Raw genomic sequence first — 23,542 nt, 5'->3', positions numbered from 1 at the left:
TATAAACTAATTACAGGGTCACGGGGGTCTGCTGGAGCCAATCCCAGCCAACACAGGGTGCAAGGCAGGAAACATACCCCAGGCAGGGTGCCAGCCCACCGCAGGGCACACACACCCACACACCAAGCACACAATTTAGGATCGCCAGTCTTTGGACTGTGGGAGGAAACCACAGCACCGGAGGATTGTTCTTCGATTGTTTTCAAAATCTGTAGACAATTCCATTTCTGAAGCCAAATTTTCACTCTTAGAAAAAATATTTTCCCATATGGTGTCTCACATTTGCTGCAAGAAATTAGATAATCATTCTATTAACCGTGAAGCTTTAATTCTAGTATCGTTTTTGATTGCAAAGCTTTATTTTATCAACTTCTTGCAATATTAAATTCCATGTGATAACATACATAAGAATTAAAAATTAATTTGTTTCAATATGCTTTAAATTTCAGCGCATTGAAATGATTGCTCATTTTTCAAATCAATTAGCAACACGAATGTATCGAGCGAGGGAGTCCAATGCAAATCGTCAGTTTGCTTAAGATATTTGATGAACATTGCAACATAAATTTGGCTTTTTTCTTTTTTTTATTTTGCAATTTATTAATTTTCATTTTTCGTCAGTTTGGCGCTCTTTCTCATTGTTCACCCGGGGCAAGTGCCTCTTTTTTCTCACCCTTGTCCCGGCCCTGGTAACAACATGCAGGAGGAGCGACGCCACCGAAACACCTGCAGAATAATGGCGCTTTTCCACTGCATAGTACGGCACGACACAGTTCAGTTCAGCTCACTTTTGTGGGGTTTTCCACTGGGAACAGTACCTGGTCCTTTTTTTAGTACCACCTCAGCCGAGGTTCCAAGCGCCGAACCGTTACCAAAACGTGACGTGTAAACTCTGCTGGTCACGGATTGGCCGGAGAAAATCGTCATTACTGCGTCACTAAACTTGCGACACGAGACACAACAGACCCGCTAGATTTTTAGCACAGCCAGCGAAGGTTCGGACGCACCATTTTGTTTTAACCAAAAATGGCTGTTTCGTGGTCTATTGAGGAAGTACAGACGTTCCTCTCGTTGGTAGCCGAGGAGCGGCGCACATGGCGCACATGGCTACCATCAGACTTACAGTGTAGGGACAAGTTAAAAAAAATGAAGAGCGACTACAGGAGTAGGAGAAGAACCATTCCGTCGATATGCTCCATTGTTGTGTGTTTGTTTGTGGCGCGTTTACGATGATGTCACGGCAGTAGAGGCGGAGCAACTATAACGACACGTGAATAATCCCGCCCACTCTAAAGCGGTACTAAACTGTAGTCGAAACGCAAACCGCGCCGAACTGAGCCGAACCAAGGTGAGCTGTACTGAACCGTGCTGTGCCGTACTATGCAGTGGAAAAGCGCCATAAGTGAACTGGCACTGCTAAACTAGCCCAAGTGTGCGTGCGCGCAAGAGTGTGTGTGTGCGCGCGTGTTCACCTTGCGATGGACTGGCACCTGTTCCTGATGTTGCTCCTGCCTTGAGCCCGAAGATTTTCTGGATAGGCTGCACAGACCGAGGTACAGTTAACCTGATGTTTGAAGTTTGTTTGACATTCGAACTTTGAGGCTTCATATCTCCGAAGCAAAGATCGAAATGTCACTGAAAACACCTAAAGAGAAAAAAAAAATCACGTTTTTACACAAATTTTTTTCAAGCGTTCCCATTTTCCAGAAATGTTCCAGTTTTTTGTAAACATAAAAAATAACTCTTAAAACACAATGAAAAACACAAATAAAATCTGCACTAATGTATACTATACAGTATATACTATACTATATATAGTATACAATACTACTTGTGAATTTTGTGAGAACTTTTGCATTTTTTGTGGACATGATTATTTTTAATTTTGTATATTTATATATTTTTTATTTTACAGAACACTGCTTGTGACTTTTGCGGTAGCCTTTGCATGTTTTTGTGGACATGATCATTTTTATTTACAATGATTAAAGGCAAAATGCGATTTGTAAAAAAATAATAAAAATTATGATGTTGACAAAAAATGTAAAGGCTGTCACAAAGTTCACAAGTTAATTAAAAAATACATGTAAATAAAAATAAACATTTTTTTAATAACGAATAGCACCAACGTAAAGTCAACTGAGCTAAAACAGACATCAATCCAAAACTGATTTTAAAGGTCAATGCCAATAGTGTGCATTTTACAAGCCATACTTTGCCTTTTGAATTCCTGCAGCCTGGTAAAGGTGGTCACAAAATTCACAAGTAGTCTTCTAGAAAATTAAACAACAATAATAAAAATATTAAAATAATCATGTCCACAAAAATGTAAAGACTGTCACAAATTCACAAGCAGTATTCTATATAATTAAATAATAATAATAACAATCATTACGTCCCCAAAAAATTTACAGACTGTCACAAATTCACGATTCTATATAATTAAATAATAATAACAATCATTACGTCCCCAAAATATGTAGAGACTGTCACAAATTCACAAGTAGTATTCTATATAATTTTAAAAAATAATCGTGTCCATAAAAAAAAAGGCAAATTCACAAGCCGTATCCCATACATTTGTGCCAATTTGCTGTGTATTTTGGACTTTTATTGCAAACAAAAAGCTATTGACTTTTACAAAAAATAGGAACATTTCTGGAAACTGAGAAGCCTTGTAAACAAATTGTTTCCGTAGTTGATTTTAATGACATCGCTACCTTCTTGTCAGAGATCTGAAGCCTCGAAGTCCGAACTTCAGGCTAACTTGACGTCGGTCTTTAGTCGCCCGGTGACTGTTCTTAGATAAGCAGGGTTGAAAGATGTCCTGTTTATACATTTTCTTGTTTTTAATGACTATTTTGTGTGTTCTATTGCATAAAGACTAATCTTTTAAATCATTTTGCATTTTATTCCCCAAAAAAATTTGTTATTGATCTTTTTTTTTTTGCCCGATATCCAAATAAAGCTCTGTTTTGCGAAGCCTGTATAGCTAAATGTATGTGCATTAAGTGTATAATCTCTTTTTTATTATTGACATAATGCAAGTTGGGGCAAATTGGTAGCAAACATGTACCCAAAAGCCCTGTTGTCAGGTATACTAATTAAAGTTGAATTTTATGACTTTGTCACACCATGTGTCCCCCTAGCATTTCAGAGGCCACCCACTGGTGCAAATTCCATAGAGGCAGTGACTTCTGATAATAAAAACAATAAAATACTTGCAAATACACATAGTAAAGAAACATTCTGGGGATAAATCTGTCTTCTTTGGATTTGTTGAGGACAGGTTGATGTAACTAAGTGGCCACAACAACCACAAGTCATTCGCAGAACAGTAAGTTGAAAATGTTTCCTTAATTTTCTAACTTTTATTTTTGGTAACAGCAGAATCAACAATGGAAAAAATCCGCTTAGAGATTGTTGAAATGAAGAAGGAAATCCATCAACTTCAGCAACATATGCTTGAAATGCTAACAGTGCTTACCCATCCACAGATAGAAATGAACAGTCATATTGCACCTCCTGACCTCGGCACCAGAGCTGCTGAAGACACCGGTGCTTCAGGTATGTTAACCAAACCAGGGATTGCAGACTTGATCCACACCTCCATATTGCACAATGAAGCACCATTAACCAGTCCAGCAGGAAATATAAGCACAGTCACAGATGCACTCAAAGCCCCAAAGGCTCTTCTCATCAGATTCTTTCTTGGGTTGGCTCTTTGTTATCACCTAACACAAGATAATTTTGTGTTAGCTGGATAAGCTATGTTATCCGTAACAGAAGCAAGCTGAAGATTTATGTTTGGTACTGAAATCAAAAGGAAATCCAGCACCAACCAATCTAAATATTATAGAAAACCTAAACAAATGAAGCGTGGCACAGTGGCGCAGTGGGTAGCGCTGCTGCCTCGCAGTAAGGAGACTTGGGTTCGTTTCCCAGGTCCTCCCTGCATGGAGTTTGTATGTTGTCCCCGTGTCTGCATGGGTTTCATCCCATAGTCTAAAGACATGCAGATTAGGTGCATTGGCGATCCTAAACTGCCCCTAGTGTGTGTGTGTGTGTGCCACCTATGGTGGGCTGACGCCCTGCCCGGGATTTGTTCCTGCCCTGTACTGGCTGGGATTGGGTCCAGCAGACCCCCCATGACCTTGTGTTAGGATATACCAGGTTGGACAATGACTGACTGACTGATGACTATCAAACCACACTTCCGTTCTTACATTAAAAAAGTATTTTAATCATACATAAGAAAAAAATCTAAAGACACACTTATTGCACTAGTGTTAAGCCTTTTTCATCCCCTAGGGATCTTGAGAAAGCCACTTATGCTTTTATCTTTTCTCGGCTTGATTAGTGCAACTCGTTGTATTCTGGGATCAGTAAATCCCTGATATGAAGGTTGCAGTTGGTCCAGAATGCTGCTGCCCATTTTTTTGCTTGGGGCGAGAAAGTTTGATTCTGTATCTCCAATCTTAGCCTCTTTACTCTTGCTGTCTGTTAGTTTCAGAATTAATTTTACTTCTGGTTTATAAATCACTACATGGGTATGCCCCACTTATTTATCTGAATTTTAGCCGTCCAGAGAGCTTAGATCTACCGGTCAGTGGTCTCTTGTTGTCCCTCGTACTAAGTGCAGAACTAAGGGTGACATGGCTTGTGCAGCTGCTGCATCTCGTTCTTGAAATTCTCTAATTAAGGAGTCACCTTCAATTGAACTGTTTAAAACTCGACTGAAGATGCATTTCTGTTCTCTAGTGATACTGATGGTTTGTTTTAATTAACACTGTTTTTGCATTGTGTTTTATTGTATCTGTTTTGTATTTATGGTATATTTTTATTGTAAAGCACTTTGGCTACATCATTACTTTTGTGGTTTTAAATCTGCTCTTATAACTATTGACATTAACGTATCAGTTGATATCCCATTGTACAGTCAACAAATTAATCACACAAAACCTTATATTCTAAATTGTAACAATTATTTCCTTTTAACTTAGTGCACATGTTTAATGGCTCATTTAATGCCCTGAGCATATACCATTCACTGAATCTTTCAAAGTCCAACTAAATCATTATCTAAGAATGAATCACATGGTTCTTATTCATTTCTTTGCAAATGAATAATTACCCAAAACATAAGTCTCATTTATCTGACAAGCCAGCAGCCATACATAGTCTTCATAATGTATTATGATGATGAAAATATATAAGCATGAGGCATTTTAAATTGTTAAGATTTTTTCAAAATCTAATACAGCTTTTTATTTATTCAGACCCTTTATTACAGGGTCTAATAACACAGATCCTGAATGACCTAAGCAGTGCTGACATCAGTATCAATGGAACCTCCATAGACGTATCCCAAGGTACATGTTTTTAATTGGAAGCGTAAAATAGGGTTCAGCGCTGTAATATTTTCAAATGACTAATAATCTTTTTTTTTTTAAATTTTATTCAGATGCTCCATCACCGGGTCAATTAACACAAATTTTGGAAGACCTACAAACTATAGACATTAGTATAAGGGAAACAGATTCAGATGTACCCCAAGGTAAGCGTTTTCAATGGTGAGCCTAAAAAAAGATATAGCTAGGAAAGTCAATTAAGATGATCTTTCTGTCCCTGTAGCTTCCTCTTCTCAATCTGGCAACTTTGGGCAACTTCAGGACTTCGGCTCTCATCAAGGCAGCTCTCAGGATCCCTGCTCTCAGTTAGGCGACTCAGTGCCTCTTCAGGACCCCAGGGCTTCGCTGAGTGCCACAACGCTTCAAGTCACCTGCACTCCGGCACAGCCTCAAGCAGATGGTGGATCAGCACAGCCCCAAGGAGACAACGCTTCACTACAAGCTGCTGACCTCGAAAAAGGAGGAAAGAGAAAAGAAAAAACAGACCCTGCCTTAACAAGTATTCACAAAGTTTAGTCCTCTTTGGAAGATGACATACCTGACTTATAGTAAAGTGTTAACTGATACTTAATTTTACTATTAAGATTGTCTTTTGCCTGCTTTAGTAGTAGTTACATCAGATAAAGTTGAAATTTCAGTTTTAAATAATTTAATTGAAAGACCCTAAGGAATGGAGGAATATTTTGGACATAAATAACTAAAGAAAGAAAGAACTGTGAAATGTGACAGTAAATAAAGAAAAAGAACATAAAATGTGAGTGTATATAAATAAATGTTTCACAAAATATGCTTTTCGTTCCCATTTATTTATTCAATATTCCTCCAAATGCAACCTGAAGTACAGCTTGAATTTACAACTGTCACTTTCACTCATCAAAGCTAGGAGGGTGTGCGCTGGTGGGTGCTTTTTTTTGATTGCTGAATCGTCCGTAGAGTGTAATGGACGTGCTTGGCTTGACTAGGATTCTTGTGCCTCAGGGGTCACCAACTCTGGTCCTGGAGGACCACCGTGGCGGCAGGTTTTCATTCTAACCCTTTTTTTTAATGAGTGCCCTGTTTGTGCTGCTAATTAACTAATTGAATTGCTTTTTAAAGATTTGTTCCCCTGAATTTCTTCATCGTTCCTCTGATTTGCTTCATTCCTTTCCTTAAATGGCACCCAAACAAAAATGACATGTGAAGTGAGGGAGCCAACAGAAGACCAACTAAGTCAGGGCCACAAACTCCAACCAATTTCACTCCAACCAGCTGCTTAATGAGGTGCAGAGTCTTGTCGTTAATTAAACCAGTTTAATTCTGTGGCTTGTTGCTGCTCTCGTGGTGCACTAGCAGACATTTCTGAAATTGTTAATTTTCTCTTTTCTGTTGAAATGTTTTGTGGACCTGAGCAGATCTGCATTCCTGAGACCTTCACTTTTCTTTATTTTCAGACATTGTATGATGGACACAAGTTGTTTTGGCTCATTTTGTATCCTATTATTTTTTGGCTGCTAATTAAGGAAAAAGAAACAATAAAGAGGTCTGAGTCTTCAAGAGCAAGTCAATTCAAATTAGTTCAAAGTATGCTAATTAGCAGCAAAAACATGTCAGTAATTAAGAAAAGGGTTAGAATGAAAACCTGCAGCCACGGTGGTCCTCCAGGACCAGAGTTGGTGACCCTTGCTGTGGCTCATGTGCATGCTCAGAGTTCTGACTGTGCACGTCAAATATGTGTGCAAGAAAAAGCTACCCAGAATTTCTGTGCATAGAGGCGACTTTAATTCGATAAACTCTGAATCTATCAGGTGGAGCCCGCATATTAACTGTCTGCTATAAATGTGGTATTTGATGGCCGAAAGATTAAGTCCGCTGTACTGACGATTTACCAATTAGATCACAACACCCTTTCAGTTTTGTCGAGTGAAAGTCATCGTTTTATATTCAAGTCGTATTTCACATTGTGTGTGATATCATCAGTGGCATAAATAAATACGAAAAGAAATAATCTGCAAAAATATATTTAAACCCACAAAAATATATTTCGAGACCCGTTTAAATATTTATAATTACATTTCATGTTATTTATTTACAGTCATATTTCACAGTATTTTTATTTATTTTAATTTTGTCTGAAACATTCTTCCATACAACCCTTCCACAGACGGAGCATTTAAATACAATGTAAAAAAAGGTTTGGTATTTTTCAAGTCAAAGTTATTTCTCCACAAACACGGTATACAATGGTACCTCGGTATACGTCCTTAATCCATTCCAGATCCTTTGACTTATACCAAACAGGACGTACACCAAACAAATTTTTCCCATAAGAAATAAAGGGAAAATGATTAATCCGTTCCCATGAAAAAAACTCCTATTGTTATTGGCATATTATACATTGATGGGGTTGTATGAAATAATTTAAACACTGCTTAATACTAAAATGCATAAATACAAAAGTAATTAGATGAAATAAATGAAACTTTAACCTCACTTTACTTTTTGAAAACGTCTTTGTTTTGCACAATCGTAGATACCGTCGTTCTCAGCCTATGGTGTGCAGCAGCCAAGTCCCGGATATACATGCCACCTTCATACTTTTCAACAATCAATTCAAATTTACGCAAAAAAACACAAAATCATGTGAAAATTCACAGAGATTACTGAATGCTATCAACTGGCGTACTGACGCTCGTGGGCAGTCGTGGCTTTGTCTCGAGAGAAGTAAACATGGGTAGCGTGTGGTGTTCTAGCACGCGAGTCGTATTCCAAACAAAGGTCGTATACCAAGCAAAATTTTTCACATCCAAACAGGACGTATACCAAGTTGGACTTATTCCAAAGTGGACGTATACCGAGGTACCACTGTATATGTATTTGCTACCCAAAATTGTGTTCTAAAGTTAATCACGTTCTATAAATTAAAAAGAAAATCATGCCCGCTCTGTCATTTTACAATGGAGTATATGGGAACAGAGAAAAAGCTTAAAAACTTACCAAACACCTCCATTTTTTCAAGCCCAGACATTTGTCGAGTATTGATCCATACCTTCCGTGTTTCTGACACATGTTTGTAACAACAAAAATGGTCTGAAAATTTGTTTTATCCTGTACTGCAGGTACTATTTTTCTCTTGGTAAGGATACATTTTCTACTCGCTTTTCCAAATTCTTATATAAATATAGAATTGAGTTTAAACAAAAATCAACCACGTGACATGAAACGTTTACTGTGATTTGGTCTGTCGGTGGAAACCATGCCCCATGCTCAGCTGGTCTTCTTAAAAATGGCTGATTTGAATATTATTGCCATTTTTTTATTCAAAAATGCCATGTATAAACAATTTTATAATTTATGAGTAGTCACAAGACTCGGGTTAATACTCAACAACTGTCTTTGCTTGAGAAATTGATGCATTTGGCAAGTTTTAAGCTTTGACTGCAATGTAAAGCGCAGATGAAGGCAAGATATATATATATATATTTTAACTTACAGAAAGCAATTATCTTTAAAACACAGCTTTGCATGGCAGACACATATATAACATGTTTGTCAAGAAATAAGTTAGACTTGAAAGATTCTAGCTTATCCTTTAATTTCCAGCAGACAGGCAGCACCCAAAGTATTGCAGGCGAAACTTCCTCATCTCTAGACACCCCATCTGCCACTTATATGGGACAGTCCCAACCAGATCTTCAACAGATCTATAGACCAGCTTTTAATAATATAGAAATTAAATGTTTCAATTATGCTCAGATTTACAAACTAGAATCTTACCAGGAGGTGGTAAATCATATGCCTGAGACCTTACAGAGTATTTTGGATAGCGTTTCAGTTTCCAAGAGACCTTGCAATATCATTCAATGGGAATTACATGTAGATTGTCTCCCAAACAGCGCCATCATTAACATGAATGGGAGAGCTTTAATTGCAGATGAATTTATAAACCAGATAGAAACACTTCTGTAAACACATGCCACAATGTTAACTGATGCCACTCCAACTCTTCTAGTGCAAATTGTACAAAACCCCCAAGGAGGAATGGGAAAGCATGAAAGATTGCAAGTATTTTAAAAAATTTAATTATACATAAAAAAAATGAAATGTTTACTCTTTTACTACAATCCACAGAATAGTCTTTGTTTCGCACTTTGTCTTTGGGCTTTATTGGATCCCCGTTTTAATAGCGACCCTGCATAAAAGAAGCAGCCGCTCTTCGTAAAAGGGATGGCTTATCCAAACACCGATAGGTTTCTTTTTCAGGCAGTCATAACTTCAAGGCATTAATTGTGTGCCTTGCACTCCCACTTCTTCAGCTTGATTACTTGCCTGTCATCCAAACTTCTTGAATATCAAAATAATTATATGAAGCCCCCTCTCATTCAAATGCTTTTAACATTTTCTTTTATCATTCTAACACATAATTCTGTGCTGACTCCCATGAAACAAGTAAACTTCTTGTAATTTCAGATCATTGTCATCCCGATTTTTTTAATTGAATTATCTAGGAATTAATGAGGTAACAGATGGACAGCTGCAGACATTTTTCCGCATGAAGAAGACCGAGATCTCGCTGATAGATGAACCTCGTATACTGCTAAACCGGTTAAGAGATAATTACATCCTTCCAGAAGACAAGTATCAGGTGAGCTGTTTGAATATGGAACTGATAATTGTGAATTTTATAAAAAAAGCCTCACTGATTGCATTGTTTGCTTTTGTTTTATAGGGCATACTTAATACCACAGGGAGAAAGGAGAAAATCATCACTATTTATACATTTTTGTGTTGGTTGATAGACAAAAACCCAAAGAAAGTCCATCGCTTCTGGGAATTAGTACTTAAAGAGGAAGTTGTGAGATTTTACCCCCAACTGGCAAAACTTAAAAACAAACTTTTAGAATCTTTTAAAGGTAGGTTTATTGTTTTATGATATGTACATTTATATCATTAGGCATCAGATAAAATAAGAGAATTATATTATGTATGAGCACTTCTATATTCAATAAAAGAAAAAAATTAAACAGCATGACTATCAAGCAGTTGGCTTATTCTACATTCAGCATTTAATGGTCAGTTGGACTATTATGGATACATCTATATTTTTACATCTGTACCTGAATTCCGTATGTGGCACCGTGTGGCACAAGGCAGGAACCAACCCCAGACATGGCATACAGACACACACACATCCTTCACTGACATAAGAAAAATATACAAACTGAACCCACAGTGCTGGATCCAGAATGTGACCCAAGCGTACCACAGTTTATAATTTTACATCACTTTGTAACGCTCACTAAGCCAACATGATTATAATATGCACTGCGGACCTAGAGCAGCAGCAAAGAGATACAAAAATAAAGAAATTATCTAGGGCATGAGCAACCAACACTACTTTCCTACTAGATAGATAGATAGATAGATAGATAGATAGATAGATAGATAGACCACCACAAGTAGAGAAGCACACCAGTGAAAGCAAATGTTGAGTTATTAAGTAATAAATAAGAAAATGTACAAAACAAACAAACCCCCAGTATACATAATACCACACAGCTGCACTTCCACACCCACATGAAGCATGAAACAAAACACTGAACAAAATACACCATTAATGTACAAATAACAATTATGAGAAAAGAATGAATGAAAACAAGAGTCCTTTAAATATCCACAGTCATTAATGATCCTTTACATGTCTGTTATTATGAAGGATGTGCCAAGTTGTACCTCATGTCTTGGGAAACTCCTATCATACACCAGCCCTTATGGTGACCCATCGGGTCCTCTCCCAAATAATTTCATCCTACCCTGAACAAAAGGACAATGATTCTTCCTGAAATGAACCTGAGTTTACCTGACTTCCTTCAGCGGAGAGTGTAGCTTTCCCTCTTACTTTTATTTTTTGGAATCTTGCATTTTCCTTCTGATCTGTTGCTCTCTTCCCTTCTTCTCCACCTTTCTCTTGTCAGGGCTTTAAAGGTATGGTTAGCTCCTCCCCTTACAGTCTATTTGGCCCTCCGAGTCAGGTGCTCTCTTCCACATGAACCATTGGCTGGCATTACAAATCCAGTCACTCCAATATTAACAGGACTAGGATAAGACACAAACTGCCAACGACACCCCACACATGCACACAACAACTGTTACAACTCTAACACTTCAGTTTATTTTTATGGGCCAGACATTTAGGACCAAATACAGGTATTACATAGAAGGTGGAAATGACATGGACAAAAAACACAAATTAAATGAACACCCAATCTGTCTTGTTTTTCACAAGCCTACTTTAAATAATGACTTTCAATATAAAAATATTGAAAATAGAGAGAGAAAAAGATGTTATGAGCAGGTACTGATACAGCGCGTTGCTGTACCCACCACATGACAAACCACCTCAAATCCCAGATTAGGACCCAAATGCGACCATGTGACAGGTGACACCTCAGCACCACACTAGTTCAGATGGAAAGGAATAGCGTGAGGTTTTTTATGATGGCTGGAGATGGAACATAGCCTAACTGTAAAACCTGCTGCTTCACGTCGAAAATTCCATCAATTTAGTAGTTTACTTAATCTGCATTACCCAGTTTCATAGTCGCAAAGAACTAGAGCCTGTTTCAGTATCAAACACAAGGTAGAAACCTACAGGTAGAAGTTCATTGCAGGGTACACTTGTGTTCCCCCGCCTTCACTTGATCATTCAAATTTGTGTCTTGCATGCCTATGAGATATGAAGGACGTGATTGAAACATTCTAATGGAAAAGTAACGAGGTAGCTCTTCAGAGACCTCAGAATTATGTTGTTTATTGACATCTACTTGTAGTGTCTTCTTAGCATGTAAAATGTATGAGAATGTCACCTAACACATTCTTCAGCTTTTCTTAATGCAATACTATCTTGTCATGGACAGGTTAAAGTAATTTACTGAAAAATTGTTATTTTACAGATGACTGCAATCGGAACACACGTGCAGGAAATGAAGAAACAAATTCGACGTCAGGTACAGAAGCCTTGTTTCACACAATACAAAGATCTCTCAAAGGTCTTACCTGATTTTCAAGTAAAAACACATCTTTGTGTTATTTTTTCTGTTCCATTGTTCCCTTCCAGACATCTACAAGTCATAATTCCCCGTGTCCCCCTGTTTTATCTTGGTAGAGTATTAAATATTGCTCTACTTTCCCCTATTGTACAGTATTATTAAGATGTAGCCTCTGTCAGAATGCCTAATCCCACAGATTTACCACTGTTTATAAGGTATTATTGTATATAACTTATCCCCACCTTCCCTTCTATATCTGTAACCTCAGGTGATTAGACGTAGTAAAAAGACAAGCAGGAGTTATGTTACAATTTAAACACTGTATTATTGATAATATTCATAAATAATAACAATATGTAAAGTACATTTGAATATTGGTAATCATACAACCTGAATAAATGGTGATGTGTAGTTTCAGGTGGCACACAGACTTGTTTGTTACTTAATGTTTCTAATGAAGGCATCATTGGTACTCAGCTTTCTTCAGAACAGGCCACAAGCCTGGTCAATATGGCTGCTGAGCTGTGCTCTTCATTGTGTTGTCTTCATCAGAGGTTAGTAACAGATGCTTCTTTCAGATGTTAGTAAGAGAGATAGAATGTGGTTGAGCAAGCAGATTTATAGATTCTCTGTCCAACCCCTAGAGACAACAGGACATCATGGTACTTAAAGGCTTCTGATACAAGCCAATTCCAAACAGCCATACAGTGGTGCTTGAAAGTTTGTGAACCCTTTAGAATTTTCTATATTTCTGCATAAATATGACCTAAAACATCATCAGATTTTCACTCAAGTCCTAAAAGTAGATAAAGAGAAACCAGTTAAACAAATGAGACAATTATAATATGATTATACTTGGTCATTTATTTATTAAGGAAAATGATTGAATATTACATATTTGTGTGTGGCAAAAGTATGTGAAGCTTTGCTTTCAGTATCTGGTGTCACCCTCCTTTGCAGCAATAACTGCAACTAAACATTTCCAGTAACTTTTGATCATTCCTGCACACAGGCTTGGAGGAATTTTAGCCCATTCCTCCGTACAGAACAGCTTCAACTCTGGGATGTTGGTGGGTTTCCTTACATTAACTGCTCGCTTCAGGTCCTTCCACATTTCAATTGTCTTTAGGTCAGGACTTTGACTTTGCCATTCCAAAACATTAACTGTATTCTTCTTTAACCATTCTTTGGTAGAACAACTTGTGTGCTTAGGGTTGTTGTCTTGCTGCATGACCCACCTTCTCTTGAGAGTCAGTTAATGGACAGATGTCCTGACATTTTCCTTTAGAATTCTCTGATATAATTCAGAATTCATTGTTCCATCAATGAAGGCAAGCCATCCTGGCCATGATACTACCACCGCCATGTTTCACAGATGGGATAAGGTTCTTATGCTGGAATGCAGTGTTTTCCTTTCTCCAAACATAACGCTTTTCATTTAAACTAAAAAGTTCTATTTTGGTCTCATCCGTCCACAAAACTTTCTTCCAATAGCCTTCTGGTTTGTCCCGTGATCTTTAGCAAACTGCAGATGAGCAGCAATGTTTCTTTTGGAGAGCAGTGGCTTTCTCCTTGCAGCCCTACCATGCACACCATTGTTGTTCAGTGTTCTCCTGATGGTGGACTCATGAGCATGAACATTAGCCAATGTGAGAGAGTCCTTCAGTTGCTTAGAAGTTACCCTGTGGTCCTTTGTGACCTTGCCGACTATTACACACCTTGCTCTTGGAGTGATCTTTGTTGGTTGACCACCCCTGGGGAGGGTAACAATGGTCTTGAATTTCCTCCATTTGTACACAATCTGTCTGACTGTGGATTGGTGGAGTCCAAACTCTTTAGAGATGGTTTTATAACCTATTCCAGCCTGATGAGCATCAACAACTCTTTTTGTGAGGTCCTCAGAAATCTCCTTTGTTTGTGCTATGATACACTTTCACAAACGTGTTGTGAAGAGCAGACTTTGATAGATCCTGTTCTTTAAATAACACAGGGTGCCCACTCACACCTGATTGTCATCCCATTGATTGAAAACACCTGACTCGAATTTCACCTTCAAACTGCTAATCCTAGAGGTTCACATACTTTTGCCAGTCACAAATATGTAATATTCAATCATTTTCCTAAATAAATAAATGACCAAGTATAATATTTTTGTCTCATTTGTTTAACTGGTTTCTCTTTATCTTCTTTTAGGACATGAGTGTAGATCTGATGATGTTTTAGGTCATATTTATGCAGAAATATAGAAAATTCTAAAGGGTTCACAAACATTCAAGCACAACTATACCTCAGACCAATGGGGGAAATAGAACATCTTAACACCTGCCACCTACCCCAAACCATATGTTAACGTAACCTGGTTTTCTTGCGGGGGTTGAAAGACTTTAGCAGAGAAACACTCACCCAAACATCCTCCAAATCCTGTCATAAAATTCAAAGAGACCCATTCCTTGGGTTGTAAACATGAATGCTTCTCAATAATATTACATTGCTTTGCCTAAATTACAATTAAAGACATACAAAATATTTATCAAGTTATATGCAAAATCTCACATCACAACACCCCCTTAGTGTCTCTTAAAACCCATTGAAAAATACATTTTGGAAATCAAATCTCAGCAAGAACGTTGTAAGCAGATTTCAACAGGGACTTTACAGTTTGACAGGAATTTATTCTGTTCAGGTCACACGATTATACACAACATATGCCTTTCCAATAATTAATTAGTTAATAATTAAATGATAAATTAACTGTCTTGTGCAGCCACTAAGGAGTACTCCAGCCAATAACAGATTTAGGGCCACAACAGCACAACCACCTTATAAAAACTGTAACTACAACATCATTTCAGTTTTTTAAGAAAAATAACCTCTCTGACCCGTAGAGATTTCTTTATCTAAATTTTACAAATTCTTTCTATTTTTCTGTATGTCACAGTTGCTTAAGATCACTCAAGGATTTTTAATTTACTACGATTAACTAATTCTTTCAAATACAAAGCTATTGTAAATGATGACCATGCTCCTCTAATTCTGTAGTTTAAATATTTATTCCCCACAAATCCAGATCACAACTGGAAGCTTAAAAAGGATCAGTTTTTTTATTACTTATCCTGTGTAATTTTTAGCGGTGGCCAAGAAAAATGTTTGATCTCATGTTTTCATGAAGCAGTCAATTGCTACATCTAGTTCAGCTCTCTCCTTCCATGTTTAAGTTTTTTCTTTTCTTAGAGGTTGCCCTCACTCTTTTATCATTTCTCCCTCCAAGGTAAGGCCATATTGTCTCTGAAGTTGTTTATTGCAGTTTGTAGTCACACGTGTAATCTCTTACCTTTACACCAGCATCATAATTTTCCCAACTCTGTTTCAATGTTGTATTTGAAATTGTACTCTGATAACCACTTCAGGTAGTCGGACCCCCACTGCTGAGTCAAATTTCATAACTACTTGGGATCATATTTAACTGAAACATAATCGGTGTTTCCAACTTTAAATTTATGTCAAGATTTTTAAATATCAAGGCAATGCCAGATAACACAGCTATGAAAAATAAAGACTGATTCATTTCTAATAGTGTTAGCTTGTGTGTTCTTAAACAAGTGCCCCAAAAGCCTGCATTTCCAGATTTCTCAAAATTGCATCTTTTCCATTTTTAGATATCAAACAAGTACTGTATTTCAAAATATCACAAAACAACTTTCTTAGCATTTTTGGATGCATCAAATGCGTTTCAAGATATCTTTAAAGAGACAGGAAGTCCCATTGAAAAAAGAGGAAGAGTAAGGAGCATGAACAAAGCAATGAATATTAATAAATCTGAAGATTTTGACTTTAATATTTTTTTTTTGGCCCTAACTTCAGACACGTAATTGATTAAATATATCAGCTGAGTCAATTGACTTCAGCCTGTTGGTTCTTAAATTCTTCATCCTTTTGACATCAGAAATAAAAACAGGGTGGAGGACACTCCAGATATTTTTTGTGTCTAATCAGGCAAGTGTAAAGCAAAATTTAAACTAAATTTGCACACTTATTATAAAAATAAGCCGTACGCTAGTATGGCATTCAAGATGATTACCAAGATTTTTACATCTAATTAAAACAATGTTTGAAGACCATACAGTATGAGGCATTTTAGAGGAGCTGGTTGGCTCTACAATCTTTTAATTACCAAGAAATCAAAGCAGCTTATACTTAGTTAACGTCACTATCATTCTAATATTTATAGGAAAGGCCAATAAGATTTTAGCACAATAAATATTTTAAATGGACGTTTTCAATGTAACGACAGTGTTCAACAATGTAATGGGAAATAAAATCAGGTTAGGTGAGGTTGGGGAGCCTGCATGGGTACAGGGCATTGCCGCACCCATCACACATCAAAACAGCTCAGGATCCAGGCAGACACATGGTCCAGTCCCCCATCCTGGAAGTGACCATCTATCTGCCGCAGCCAAAAGTGATGTGGACCTCCCCTTGGCATGGTCCACCCACTCAGACCCTCAACAACAAGGATCCTGTAAGCCAGAGAATGTGGTGTCAGAGAATCACACCACATGGCTGTACTGCATTAGCTGACACTCCCTCACAATGCAGGTAATGTGTCTCATTTGGTACTCCGTGAGCAACACAAAGTTAAACCAGCAGTATCCAAGGATTCTCCAAAGAGACACAGTACCAAAGGAATCCAGTCTTTGTCTCAGGTCACTGGATAGCTTCCATGTCTCACAACCATATAGCAAGACAGGAAGCACCAGGACTCTAAAGACTTGGACCTTAGTCTTTTTTTGCAAAGATATCAGGAGCACAATAATCGCCTTTTCCAGTGACCTTGTGATCCCCCCGTGCTCACCCAATCCATCTACTGACTTCATAGGAAGAGTCACCAGAGACATGAATGTCACTGCTGAGATAAGTAAACCTCTCGACGAGGTTGACACTCTCTCCGCAGACAGACACACTGCTGATGCCCATGTCCAAGAGGTCATTAAAGGCCTGGCTCTTTGGTTTTTATCCACTCAGTCTCTCGATCACCCCGATCACAGCCTCCATTGACTCCGCGAAGATCACAGCATCGTCAGCAAAGTCAAGATCCGTGAATCTCTCTTCACCAACAGATGCCCCACAGCCTCTAGGCCCCATGAGTCTGAACAACACCGTCCATACAAGCATTGAACAGGGTAGGAGCAGAACACAACGCTGACGAACTGCAGGATCAACTGGGAAAAACACAGAGGTCCTGCCTCCACTTTGCACAGCACTCACAGTACCAGTGTACAGGCCGGCCATGATATCTACCAACTTATATCTAGTGTAATCTCAGGATGTCCTATAAGGCAGCTCAATAAATAAAATAAAATTAGGAAGCACAGAGAAATAACTACCTTTAGGGAATATCTAAAGAAAGTGGAATTCAAGCCAAGGACTTAGTTTATAATGTACACATCCTCTCTTCATACAGGAGCTTGATAAACCACTGAGGCTAATTTGGGAAAGCTGCAGGCCCAGATAGTTATCTAGTGGAAAACTCGGATAGTGCCATTATTAGCAATTTTTACTGAAGCTAGAGAAAATGAAGCGTCCATCACAGTTTTTCATTAGAAAAATAAAGATTTTCTGGAATGTGCATCTTAGAGGCCCATTTCGTTTCTGAATAATGATGTTTAAATGCTGGTCAAAGTCATAGCTGAAAGAATAGGGAGTATGTTTTGGAAATGTTCAGATTGAGCACAGACAATTTTATTATTTTCTTCAGGAAAGAAACCTTTTTGTTCACTACAGATCACAGTCATTCCAATTCCTTCCTTCCCATTTTCTAGGTATTAATGGTATCCCTAATGATCAGCTGCTGGTCTTTTTTCATGAGAAGAAATCTGATATCTCGTTGATGGATGAACCTCACATACTGCTAAACCAGATAAGAGACCATTTGTTTATCTCAGAAGACATGTATCAGGTCAGATACTTTAGGAAATTAATGAACTGCATGTTTTTTTTTGTTTAAATCTCAAAACACATAGCACTAATGACAATGTCTGCCTTTGTTTAATAGGATATAATTAATACCACAACTAAAATAACGAGAGTTGAAGCCATTTATGAGTCCTTAGATACACTGGAAAGAACACAAGCAAAGAAGATCCGTCATTTCTGGGAAGCACTATTTGAGGATGCTATTGTGCGATATTACCCAAAACTCCAAAACCTTAAGGACGAGCTTTTGGAAGGTAGATTTCTAATTTCATATAAGTTCATTTTCAGAGGTGTAGCAAGATTCATAATTCCTCAGGGAAAATGTTGTGTTTGAGACTTGAAAAATGTTTACCTATTAGAATCTTTTTCTTTTTTCTCCTTGAGCATATTGTTGAAGCTAAGCAGCTTGGTTTAATATCAGGATCAGGTGAAAGTCTAACAAAAAATGTAAATTTCGTCTTCTTCTGCTTCAAGAGCTACAAGCAGTCTCTTCTTATAAACCTGGAGGTTAGATTATATGTAGGGTTAAGTCATTTTTCTAGAATTATTTAGCTAAGACAGAATACACATGTAACATAACAGGCAATAAACCACCCACAATGCTGCACGACAAGCAGCAGTCCCACTTCTGGGGTCCGAGTGCAGTCGTGTCCTCTGCGCTGCCCTGCTGGGGATGCTCTGCAATAGACTGTCACCCTGTCCAGGAATTGTATTATCTTGGGTGTTAAAGGACTTGCCAAGTTCACTGCTAGGTTGGCCTACTCTCACACCTTAAGATTGTCACCCATACAGATACACACACCTAGGGATCCTGTAGACAAAGTTTCAGGTGAAAGCCTAATTGTCTGTCACCCTGCAATATTCTACTTAGAACTCCCTCACATTCACACACAGATATCCTTAAATAGACAATGGAGCGTATGTCTCACAATATCCTATAGCAATTTTTGCTTGTCTAAAAATCCTTAAAGAGACAATGACTCCTAAATATGTCTCATAATATTCTATAGGAGTTTCCGCTTAAGAATTTACTTATCACCAGCACTGACAAGCATATGGGTGTCATCACAACACAATTAAAAGTGTGACTCTTTTGGTCATGCCACTTACCAACCAAACTATTTATCCTGATTTTAACACAGTTGTCTTTTCTTTCAAGGAGCGACCTCTTTTACTTGATAAACTCTATGTGCAGATAATATGGTCTCCCATACAGGTGTCTTAATTTTTAATTTATTATTTCAGTTACTCTAGATATAAAGACAAAGTATAGAAATTTAAAATCAATGTGGTATTTATTAAAGAATAATAAGACCAGTTGAAGAAAGTATGAAAGAGATTATGGATAGAAAAGTCTGGATATATATGCTGTTTAGAAAAAAAGTTTACGAAGAAATTAGAGATGTGAAAGATGAATGTCCTTGGGCAGCTTTTGATTAAGCAGTCAATATTGTTCATGAGACGGTCATATGTCTCTCGCCCTCTCCTGACATCACTGTTTTCACTGTTCTGATGTCTCTCCTTTTTGGTTCCTTAGACGAGGCATATGTATTTTAAAATTCAATGTGGGATTCAGGAACATGTGATGTTACACACATTTGATTGGCTGGCTGTCAATATAATGAATGATTTCAGTTACAGTTTTTGATCTGTTTAATACCTTCCCACATTTATTCCTTTCCCAAGCTGTAAACCAGTTTGGCAATTCCTAGTCCTACAGTCATCCATATGTTTGCATGTTATTAAGTAATCAATACAGCCTAATACATCATACTGGTTTTCTGCTTGCTTTGTTTGCATAGTTGTTTTACATCAAAAGTGAGGTACAATTGGGAAGAAGAGATGCTTTGATGTTAATTACCTCTTTACATTTTAAGTTCATTCTGTCCATCTAAAAAAAATATTTCTTTTAAGGTGATACAATTCAGGAAGAGAAGACACTTTGGTTTCAACTGTCCTTGTAAAATAATGTTAATTTTTGTTTGTGTGGACAAAAACAAAACTATAATATAAAATGTAAAACTCACGACACTACAAGGGGGGTTCTTGCCTTGTACCCAGTGTGTAACTTTTAATATCTTGATACTTTAATTTATTTTTAGGTGGCAACATTTCAAAAGCAAATACAAGTTTTCCTGAAGAAAGGGAGATAACAGGTACAAAAAATCCCCATCTAAAATAGTTCATTGTATGAGATAAAATAGCAAGTTAAATAAAAAAGATTGATCACAAGCATGTTTATTTTACAATTATATTAGTAAAAATTCAGAAAAATCACAGTACAATTTTAACCATTATAATATTATCCCAAATACCCCCATTTAAGGATAAGTTAGGTATTCCCTATTAGTCTGCTTCTACACGTTTATATTTATCTTTATAATAAATAATTAGGGGCACGATGGTTGTGCATTGGTTAGTCCTGCTGCCCTAAGGATCCTGCATTAGAGGTATGAATCCCAAAACTGGCTCTTGTTTTTCTATGATTTACACATTTCAAGCAAGTAAAATAAAAGCTTTTACTCTGGAAACTCCAGATTTTTTAATTATTCGATTTATTCCAAATTTTTGGAGTGAGTTGGATGAAGTGATGAACAGTGTAACCAAGGGACAGAAAGTGGTGATTGGAGCGGATTTCAATGGACATGTTGGTGAAGGGAACAGAGGAGACGAGGAGGTGATGGGTAGGTATGGTGTCAAGGAGAGGAATGAAGAAGGTCAGATGATAGTGGATTTGCCAAATGGATGGACATGGCTGTGGTGAATACGTGTTTTAAGAAGAGGGAGGAACATAGGGTTACATACAACAGCGGAGGAAGATGCACACAGGTAGATTACATCCTATGCAGAAGAGTTGATCTGAAGGAGATTGAAGACTGCAAAGTGGTAGCAGGGGAAAGTGTAGTTAAGCAGCATAGGATGATGGTCTGTTAGATGATGTTGGAGATCAAGAAGAGGAAGAGAGTGAGGGCAGAGCCAAGGATTAAATGGTGGAATTTGAAAAAAGGAAGACTGCAAGGTTGAGTTTAGGGAGACGGTGAGACAAGCACTGGGTGTTAGTGAAGAATTACCAGACATTTTGGAAACTATAGCAGATGTAGTAAGGGTGACAGCAAGAAGGGTGCTTGAAGTGACATCTGGACAGAGGAAGGAGGAAAAGGAATCCTGGTGGTGGAATGGGGAAGTACAGGAGAGTATACAGAGGAAGAGGATGGCAAAGAAGAAGTGAGATAGTCAGAGAGATGCAGAAAGTAGACAAGAGTAAAAGGAGATAAGGCTTATGGTGAAGAGAGAGGTGGTGAAGCCTAAAGAAAATGCGTATGATGAGTTGTATGAGAGGTTGGACACTAAGGAGGGAGAAAAGGACCAGTGGGCTAGACAAAGGGAACAAGCTGGGAAAGATGTGAAGCAGGGTAGGGTGATGAAGGATAAAGATGGAAACGTACTCACAAGAAAGGAGAGTGTTTTGAGCAGGTGGAAAGAGTACTTTGAGAGGCTAATGAATGAAGAGAACAAGAGAGAGAAGAGGTTGGATATGTAGGACTGTAGTAACTACAGGGGGATAAAATTGATGAGCCACAGCATGTAGTTATGGGAAAGAGTCGTGGAAGCTAGTGGAAGTGAGGTAATGATTTGTGAGCAGCAGTATGGTTTCATGCCATGAAAGAGCACCACAGATGCAATGTTTGCTCTGAGGATGTTGATGGAGAAGTTTAGAGAAGGCCAGAAGGAGTTGCATGGTGTCTTTGTGGACCTAGAGAAAGCATATGACAGGGTGCCTCTAGAGGAGCTGTGGTATAGTATGAGGAAGTCGGGAGTGGCAGAGAAGTATGTAAGTTCTACAAAATATGTACGAGGGAAGTGTGACTATGATGAGTTCTGCGGTAGGAGTGATGGATGCATTCAAGGTGGAGGTGGGATTATATCAGGGATCGGCTCTGAGCCCTTTCCTAGCCCTTTCTTATTTGCAATGGTGATGGACAGGTTGATAGATGAGATTAGACAGGAGTCCCCATGGACTATGATGTTTGCTGATGACATAGTGATCTGTAGCGATAGTAGGGAGCAGGTTGAGTAGACCCTGGAGAGGTGGAGATATGCCCTGGAGAGGAGAGGAATTAAGGTCAGCAGGAACAAGACAGAATACATGTGTGTAAATGAGAGGGAGGTCAGTGGAATGGTGAAGATGCAAGGAGTATAGATGGCGATGATGGATGAGTTTAAATACTTGGGATCAACAGTACAAAGTAATGGGGATTGTGGAAGAGAGAGCAGGCAGGGTGAAATGGGTGGAGAAGAGTGTCAGGAGTGATGTGTGACAGACGGTTATCAGCAAGAGTGAAAGGGAAGGTCTACAGGATGGTAGTAAGACCAGCTATGTTAGATGGGTTGGAGACGGTGGCACTGACCAGAAAGTAGGAGACAAAGCTGAAGGTAGCAAAGCTAAGATGCTAAGATTTGCACTGCTTGTGACAAGGATGGATAGAATTAGAAATGAGGACATTAGAGGGTCAGCTCAAGTTGGACGATTGGGAGACAAAGTCAGAGAGGCAAGATTGCATTGGTTTGGACATGTGCAGAGTAGAGATGCTGAGTATATTGGGAGAAGGATGCTAAGGATAGAGCTGCCAGGGAAGAGAAAAAGAGGAAGGCCTAAGTGAAGGTTTATGGATGGGGTGAGAGAGGACATGCAGGTGATGGACCCTGTGATTTACTGGTCTGTTTCTTGCCTTGTACCCGATGTTTCCAGGTTAGATTTCATTCTCTTGCAACCCTGCTTTGGCTTATGATGAGTTTGAGAATGTTATTACATACACTATATTGACAAAAGTATTAGGACACACCTCTTAATAATTCAATTCAGGTGTTTCAATCAGACCCATTGCCACAAATGTATAAAATCAAGCACCTAACCATACAGTTGCCATTTACTAACATTTGTGAAAGAAAATGGATTGTTCTGAAGAGCTCAGTGACTTCAAACATGGTACTGTGATAGAATGCCACCTTTGCAATAAGACAGTTTGTGAAATTTCATCCCTGCTGGATATTCCATGGTCAACTGTAAGTGGTATTATTGTAAAGTGGAAGTTTTTAGGTACAACATCAACTTCGCCATGAAGCAGAAGACCA

At 38.1% G+C, this 23,542-nt stretch overlaps 1 protein-coding gene across 1 annotated transcript in view; it reads left to right on the top strand.

The window, feature by feature from the left end:
- The first annotated feature begins 9,939 nt into the window (after positions 1–9,939).
- LOC120538131 overlaps positions 9,940–23,542 on the top strand; it is a 38,453-nt gene continuing 24,850 nt past the window's right edge. The window contains exons 1-6 of the mRNA XM_039767565.1: positions 9,940–10,032; positions 10,117–10,300; positions 12,341–12,394; positions 18,256–18,392; positions 18,489–18,663; positions 20,512–20,565. Of these exons, the coding sequence (XP_039623499.1) occupies positions 9,940–10,032; positions 10,117–10,300; positions 12,341–12,394; positions 18,256–18,392; positions 18,489–18,663; positions 20,512–20,565 (697 nt within the window). The remainder of the gene's footprint in view (positions 10,033–10,116; positions 10,301–12,340; positions 12,395–18,255; positions 18,393–18,488; positions 18,664–20,511; positions 20,566–23,542) is intronic.

The sequence above is a fragment of the Polypterus senegalus genome, chromosome 10 (genome assembly GCF_016835505.1).
Source record: "Polypterus senegalus isolate Bchr_013 chromosome 10, ASM1683550v1, whole genome shotgun sequence".
NCBI lineage: Eukaryota > Metazoa > Chordata > Cladistia > Polypteriformes > Polypteridae > Polypterus > Polypterus senegalus.
This window is presented reverse-complemented; position numbering and strand designations above follow the sequence as displayed.